Consider the following 8755-nt stretch of genomic DNA (forward strand, 5'->3'; position numbering starts at 1 on the left):
TACCGTTCTAGTAACACCAATAGGATTGGAGTAGTTTCATTCATAGTTCAGCCCTGCCACGCCCAGGGGCGTTCCCATAGTGTTGTCACCGACGCAGTGTCTCGTTCCCCTTCTCGGGGAACAAGGGTTACATACGTAACCCGAGACGTTCCACTCCAAATGTTCCACTTCTCTCGTGTGAAAATCTGACATTTTAATTGCCTTTGTCTGTTCGTCATTACAGAAGTTACATCTTGTTAAAAGTGGCTCATACCTATTCTCTTAATATTTGAATGCTACACTCCCTAGAACACAACAGTGATATTTACTGGACTCAGATGAAGTGGAAGTCTAGCCATGGCAGTTCGTGTATTTTTATTTAGGATTTTTTTTATGATTCCACCTCCTCACCTAAAATACACAGAGGTTTGCGAGCAAACTTCAGCCTCCCCCTCCATCCTTTGTAGCGACAGCAGCATCCTGCCGCCCAGATCCTCAGTGCAAACTCTGCTCCGAAGATGAAGATGGCAAAGGTTTCCTGGAAAATCATAAAGCAGCATGATCAGAAGGCGACAGTCGGTGTTAGGTCACATCAACATCCTACTGTTTAATTATTTTTTTATTTTTTAGTTCCTATTATTCTACCAGGGTTTTTCCACGTTATTGTTTGTATCATCTACATTTTAATTTGTTTAAGCGTTTGTTTGATGTAAAGTTTTTTGAGCTGCAAGAAAAGCGGAAACTAAACTCACATTCCTCCCAGGTTGTCAAATGTCACATTTACCTTGTTATCCCCACAAAAATGTGTGACCACCTCATCACAGTATCTAAAGTTTCCAAAGATGCCACATATTTGGAAGAAAGGGTATAAAATGATGCATAGGACATCTAAAATATTTCCATTTGGTAAAATTGTGTTTTTAATATTTCACTCAGTGTAAAGATCATAAAGATTCAAAGAAGAGCTACAAAAACATTATAAACTACATTTATACAAGATACTGTCAGACAGACAGAAGTTGTTGTCTTAAAGAGGGAATATAATATAATTTAGGTTGCCCCTGGTAGTATTCTTAAAGCTTTTCTTTCAGTTACTTTAAATGTACAGTTAAATTTAAATTAATTGTTATTATTCCAGCTCTCGTGGCTGTGCTTTATTGCTTATTTGTGTTTGACTGTTTCTTGTTTTCATTTTTCTCTTAGTTGTCTTACTATGTCAGCTGTTTATTGCTGCTGAACAGCTGGTTGTCTTTTATTATTATTATTATTATTTGTTTGTTTGTTTGTGTTTGTTTGTTGTTGTTTTTCTCCTCCCCAAGCCCCCCTCTCTGTTCTATTGCAGGTTTCGTTGCTTTCTGCAATTGGTGTTTCCCTCTGCTTTTCCCTGTTGTCCCCACCTTCTATCCCCCTTTCCCCCTTCTCTTACAGGTCTTGTCCTTTCTCTGTACTGTCTGTTTGTGCCCCCCCATCCCCGTGTCTGCCCCCCTGTCCGGCCTGGTGACAAATCAATACATAATTAAATAAATAATAAAACAGACAAAGGAGTACATTAATACTCTCTTGTTAAAGTAAAATCTGTCTGGCACCATATGGTATGGATATAAAGAGGGAATATATGGGGAAAGTTGGATTTTTAGATATTTAAGTAAGGCAACAAAATTAAGGCAACAAAAGGCAACAAAATTAGAGAAAATAATAAACTAAAAACTAAATGAAATAAATCCCAGTCATTTTACCAGTATAAGCAGCTAGTGTATAAGAATGATAATCTTATAAATATCCATTTGAAAGTAACAGTTGACGGATTTGTTGTATTTGTCCTGTTATCATTTAGTCATACATCAAACCTCTGAGACACTTTGTCTCCATGAGAATTCTTGTCCATAAAACTGAATTTAAACAGATAGTAGATTGATTGAATTATCATCTTAAATTATCGGCCAACCCTGAGCAACACTCAGCAGTACGTGCAAAGGGATGTTGTGTAGCCGATCTGTTCAAACCCACAGAACTTTACAGACAGAAATGTGTCTAACATGATGCAGCAGACATCTTAAACATTTGGTGGAATGATACTCCCAAACATGTAGTCTAAGTGTACATCTTCAACATCATACATCTATAATGAAGATCTGGAGCAAATCATACACTATATGACCTTGTCAGGCAGTGTACAACCTTAAAGCTACAGAAAGGGACATAAAGGGAGAACAACTCTGTACAAAACCCCACAGAAAGTTTTCTACACAAAACAAATGAAATCCCAGTCATCTTACCAGTATAACCAGCCAGTGTGCAGAGACCTTCTCATGTTCCCTGAATGTTGTCAGTATGGCCAGAATCAAACAGCCCAGGACAATTAAAAACCTGCAAAGAAACAAATCAACAAAGCGTTCAGCACATCAAGCAGTGTGACCTTCACTACAATAACACAGCAACATGAAATGAGGTCATAAATACTGGAAAACAGATGTGAATGTTCACTTTTTGTCTTCTCATGTTCCACCACAAGGCAGTGCCTCCATATTACCACTAGAGGGCACAACATCTCTACTGTTAACTTTAAATTAGGACATATCAGCTGCAGCACAATAATAGTAACAGTCACAAGTATTGTATATACAAGTATGCCCCTCTCTTATGGGAAAAACTTTTTTTAAATTAACCCTTCCATTATCTCTTTCAACTCAGATACATTAGAGTAAAATTATTATTTTTAATAAATTATTTTGACACAGCTGAAAAAATCACACATTTATGAATTGCCACTTCATGTCAGCTGTTTTGATTAAATGAGAGCACAGAAGAGCTCTCATTTACAAAGGTTTAATATCTACACAGCTGAGGGAAACTTATTATTTTTATTATTTTATATATTATTTTATATTATTACTTGTTATTTTTTATTTTTTATAGTTTTTCTCCCTGCAGGATAACAAAAAGCAATAACCTATTTATCAGATTTCACTGGACAGTGGTCATGGCCTTTGGCTGTTAACACAGGAGGCCTGTCAGAGGATCCAGAAGAATACAAAGCCAAGTATGTTAATAGACACAAAGTATATATTGTGTAATGTTAAAATGTTGAAGTTTCTGTAATTGTATTAGCTCTAATTTCAACATAGCAAATAGTTTACTTTCAGCATCTAACTGTACTTGATTTGATTTTTCTAAAATAACATGACAGCATCGATACTGTCACAGATTTCTGTATGCATATGTTTTCTATCTTTATGGGTGTTTGTTTTATCCTTTCAGAAAATGTGTCTCTTTCCATGTATGTTGGGTGAAGTACTGAGCGGACAACTGATTTTAACCAAACTAGTGTTTAAAATGTGACTTTGGTATTGCCTTATACAGTTGTTTCCTCTCTGTTCAGTGTTTTCACTCTGCTATTAATGGCAATATGGGGAATACAATGAATGTTTAGTATGAATAATTTTTCTGCAGTCTTCCTTTCCTCCAGAAACTGTGTCGGGCATCATCATAGAGGAGCTCTGGGGAACTGACTGAACTCAAGCACAAATATCTTCCACACCAGCAGGCTTGGACCAAAAATCCAGTTTTCCTTTAACCAAAATAGCTAACTAGCCAGCAGGCTCATTTCGCAAAGTAACACCTGTCCAGTAACATCCACTCTCTACAAGAGGTACAATCTAGAGAGCGCACAACTTAAGTGTGTTTACATTAAAGAACAAATGGATTCCTTCCTGGAGCCTATTATTTTTGATGTATTATCTACAGAATATGTATGTGAGAAAGTACAACACGTTTGGGAACATCTGGGCCTGTTGTCATCACATTTGTTCACCTGGTAACATCAAGAGCCATCAACACACGTTTGCACCACTTCACATCACTTCAGGTATCTATGAGTATGAAGAATTGGTTAGTTTCACAACATTCATTTTCCTATTCATTCTCTATGATCCACCAACCCAAATATCGGGTTTTACACAGCTTAATCCTCAATATTAAAAAGCTGAATGATCCACTCAAGCCCTGCTTTTTATACACTAACATCTATATTTAGCTCTTTCAGAGCAGAAATTAATTGGATACACACATACAAATGGCTATTTAAATCACCCTGTACACTAGAGCGCACCCTGGCTATATTCCAGATAGTCTGGAGTTAACTGCCCTGCTATGATATGTCACGTGGAACCACACTAAATAAAGTCAACCAGCTGCAGAACTGCACAGCAGCACCGCCAATTAACATTTAGCCAGTGCTGCATGTCCATAACTGGCCACCATCACCTCTGTGAAAAAGGTTATTTTCTTCTCTTTTCAGCTCACACACTCTTATAGCTCCAGCTTGATGTGGCTGTGAAAGCCCTAAGAAGCACGACTCTTTTTGGGAAACAGGAGTTTGGTGGTGAGAGGTTTACAGTGTCAGAGCAGTGACACAACAGTAAGCACGGGAACACTTTACAATCCACTTATTTCACTGTATTAACCTGCAGAAAGGCCTGACTGAAAGATGTCCATATTGTCAATGTGTCAATATTCTATTATTATTTAGTATTGAATAATAATCTGTGATGTTTTTATATAAAGAGATATTTATTTTGCTACTGGCATCCAACTAATGTCCAGATCACAAAAGCTTTTCTCCCTTTTCTGGAAATGTGCAATACATGATATTGCATATACATATTGAGTTCTATTTACTTCCATTACCAGTATCTCACACAGTGCACATGTTGTCTGGAAGGATTCAGAAGGTTACCAGTCTCTCCTGGTGCCATCAAGCCAAGCTCCACAAAGCACAGGGTAAATTTGGGGTTTGCAGCTCCTGTATTTTACATACTATTTTTTCTTGAACATGTTTCCATTTTTTGAAGGAACTGTGTAAGTATTATAAATGTCTTAATGTCTTTTACAAGACTCCTTACGATTAAGAACGTATCCAAGTTTGGCTATTCAAAAATTCTTTACAGAACTACAAAAATACATAAAGACAGTGGATCATTGATTGCTCTGCCCTTTAGCCTCCTTCTCTAAACCTGCCCTGAATCATTCATGGCCTGTTGTGTTGCCATTAGGCAGTGTTGACATCTCTGCAAAGTTTCTGAAGTGCTGCACAACCATAACAACATGAATATTTTACATTCAAACAGCCCGGAGAGTTTTACATAATTCACCAGAAGGAAATGATAGTTTAGAGAACAGATGCTTCTTGATTGACGTCCGAGCGCTCTGGAGTGGTTTTTACCATACTTCCTGATCCCTAAATTTAATCTGAGCATTTCTACTCAAAGTTGTCCAGAAGATAATCCTGGAGTGAGCGGAGGAGATCGATGTAAACTTGATACAATCGAAAAGATAGTGAACTGCTACACAGTCACACACACAGTCGGCTTCCTATTCGGCTTCAGATAGTACCATAAGTCACACAGAGTGATGTTGATGCCCACTAGACTGGACACATTAAGAGGAGCGGGCCAGAAATCAAGGGGGGGAACATTATCAGTAAAAACAATTAGAGATAAAACATCATGTAATGGAAATTATATCAATGAGTAAAAATGGTATCCACACAGCTTTCACAATCTTTCCTCTGAACTTATTTTATGTTAGTTTAACAAAAATTTGTCTTTTAGTAATTTTAGTGGCACAGGTCTGAAGCCCTCTTTGCTGCATTTCTTAAATATATTAGAGAGGTCATATTCTGCTTTGTGCCTTTTTCCCTTTCATTTATTGTGTTATATAGCTTTTCGTGTGATAGGTTTGCAAAGTGAAGAAGTCCACCCTATAGCAAGTTACCATCTCCCACAGAAAACACTGCTCCTGAACTGCCGGAACAGCCTGACGGTAGTCCGGCTTTTACTTCTGTAAACTATCTGAGTTACTTTGTAACACGCGTCATGATGCCTAGTGACTAGTCAGACATGCCCTCAAAAACACAGGTGGAAAACACACTGAGCTGCAGCACACTGTGACAAGACATCCGCCTGCTGACTCCCCTTAACCCCACCCTCCCTACCAAATGTTAGATACCCTACAGGCATTCCATGGACAGAAGTTGTCACTGTGATGTAGAGACAGTGCACAGTTAAAACTTTACGTATGAAAGATCTTTTTATTACAATTAAAAACTTACCACTTTGAACCTGTTGCTCAAGTCTAGGTTGTGAAGCCAGTTCAGGAACGTGTACAGTTGAACTGAACTCATATTTATGGACTTGTCAGGACCCGCCCTACTCTGCTTCGGATTGGCTAGTAGTCCTTAACTCCAAAAGTGCAACAAAGATCAAATAGAAGTTAAAATGCTTCACCCCATAGCTAAAACAGGGAGTTCAACACAGGGTTGAAAGATGGGCTCCAGCAATGTGCAGTATGACAAAAATATGTTTTTTTGAAAATTAAGCCATGTAAACCTGTTCTGGTACAACTTACTTAAATAAAACTATGAACCTGAAATTGAGGATAATGTGACCAAACTAAAAACTTGTTAAATACAAATAAATAAATTAATAATACAGTTGTTTCTGAGACATCCACCAGGGTTTTCATTCAGTTACAGAAGAGGAAGTGATGTACATGAACACGTCACCATCACCACCACATTAGTGTGACTGTGTCCGACGGTGTAATTCTTTTGGATGTAACACTCCTGCAACATTGCATTACTCCTGTAACATTTCCTGCTGTTGGCCAAATAAGTGAAGCATAGAATCCAATCTGTGTTGCGACTGGCAGTTAAGGGTTTCTGAGAGAGAGCCACCCTGACCTGGAGAGACACCACAGAGAGGATTTTCTTTCCATTTATTTTCTTAGTGTGACAGTGAAGAGTTTCAGTAAGTGGGACTGAACCTGGTGTATCAGCTGGAAATGGGTAAAGATAATGGAGTTTTTTATTAAAGTGGGAGATTTCCAGTGGAGAGACACTCAGTGGAAAGTGGTTATTGTTTTGAGTAGGTTATGGATCATGTTTGCTAACACTTATTGGACCAGTTAGTGAAAAGGGAGAAGTCAGAAGAAATGGCTACATCTCAGAACCGGACCCGTATTTATCAAACTTCTCAAAGTGCCATTTTACTCCGAGAATTCATGACATTTGCTCCTACTTTCAAACTTAAGAATACAAGCAAGTTATCGCATATCTTAAAGCTAAGAATCATTCTTACTCTCCCAGTTATTTAAGACAGCTTGAGAGGTCTCTGAAGTGGTTAGGAGTTGCCAGTAGGGGCTTGTGATGGCACAGAAGAGACAGACACATGCGTAAATCTTTCAGGAGAGAAAGTATGTTTTTGAATATAAAGCACTTAAAGCATACAAATGGCATATAAAGATCATTGCTCCCAGCATAAACAAGAATGTTTGTGTGAACAGGAAGTTGTGTTTGTTGCAGACTATTACTGCATTTCAGATGTGGTACCCACATGGCCTGGGTCTACCCATGATGTGCAGATATTGAATGAAAGTGGTCTGACGCAGCAGTTTGAAAGGCACTTTGTGCCACCAGGTGTCATCTAATAAGGAAAGAGGTTAATTTCAAGTCTCTTGAAAGTAAACTCCTCTTGAGAAATTCACCTTTCAATGTGAATTTATCTAAAAATATTCTTAAATAAGGAAATCTGTGATTGGTCCTTGCCTATGTCGTCATAGAAATCCCGCTATGTCTCATCTGTGTAACAATGAAAATTTATACTATGGTTTCTGATGATGTTACCTAGTGGAAGCATAAGGTGAATAAAATAAGTCCAAGGACGGAACCTTGCGGAACTTCATGGGTAACTTTGCTCTGCCTAGAGGACTCAGCGTTTACATGTACAAATCTGTACATCTGACGATCTGATGATTTAAACCAGCTTAGAGCAGTTCCTTTCATGGCAGTTAAATGTTCAAGTCTCTGTATGATATGGTGATCAATTGTATCAAATGGCGCACTTAGACCTAACAAGACCAATACAGAGACTAGTCCCTTATCTGATACAGTAAGAGATTTTTACCAATCCAGCATCTGTACTATGATGCATTCTGAAACCTGACTGAAATTTTTCAAATAAGTTGTTGCTATACAAAAATTCACAGAGTTGATGTGCTACTTCTTTTTCAAGGGTCTTGGATAGTTAGATATGGGTCTGTAGCTGTCTAAAACCCCTGGATCGAGAGCAGGCTATTAAAAAAGTGGTTCAATTACAGTTACTTTAAAAAAACTGAGGTACATAGCTCTCAGTAGTTCCCATAGCTCTCAGTAGTTACGATTTCATGAGCTTCTTTAATGATAAAATTCTAGCTATTAGAGACAAAATTCACCAAGACCTGCCCTCAACTGGCACCGACTTATCTCTTAACTTAGGAACATTAGAAACAGCTGTAGAACCAGATACGTGTTTAGACTGTTTTGCTTCCCTCAATCTTTACCAACTAACTTCAATAATTTCTTCATCTAAACCATCAACCTGCCTCTTAGACCCCATCCCGACTAGGCTGCTTAAAGATGTTTTACCCTTAGTCAGCACCTCTATACTAGATATGATCAATCTATCTTTATCAACAGGCTATGTACCACAGTACTTTAAAGTAGCTGTAATTAAACCTCTTCTGAAAAAGCCCAAACTTGATCCGGATGTTTTAGCAAACTATAGACCTATATCTAACCTTCCATTTCTCTCTAAGGTTCTGGAGAAAGCAGTTGCTAAACAGCTGTGTGACTTTCTACAGAGCAATAGTTTATTTGAGGATTTTCAGTCAGGATTTAGAGCTCATCATAGCACAGAGACAGCACTGGTGAAAATTACTAATGACCTCCTTATTGCATCAG

At 38.0% G+C, this 8755-nt stretch overlaps 1 protein-coding gene across 1 annotated transcript in view; it reads right to left on the minus strand.

The window, feature by feature from the left end:
- Positions 1 to 8755, minus strand: part of kcnq3 (potassium voltage-gated channel, KQT-like subfamily, member 3) — a 31958-nt gene that overhangs the window by 22089 nt on the left and 1114 nt on the right. The window contains exons 2-3 of the mRNA XM_046051918.1: positions 2256 to 2346; positions 391 to 517 (exon numbers count right to left, since the gene is read on the minus strand). Coding sequence (XP_045907874.1) covers positions 391 to 517; positions 2256 to 2346 — 218 coding nt within the window. The remainder of the gene's footprint in view (positions 1 to 390; positions 518 to 2255; positions 2347 to 8755) is intronic.

Source organism: Micropterus dolomieu, linkage group LG06, assembly GCF_021292245.1.
Source record: "Micropterus dolomieu isolate WLL.071019.BEF.003 ecotype Adirondacks linkage group LG06, ASM2129224v1, whole genome shotgun sequence".
In the NCBI taxonomy this organism is placed as follows: domain Eukaryota; kingdom Metazoa; phylum Chordata; class Actinopteri; order Centrarchiformes; family Centrarchidae; genus Micropterus; species Micropterus dolomieu.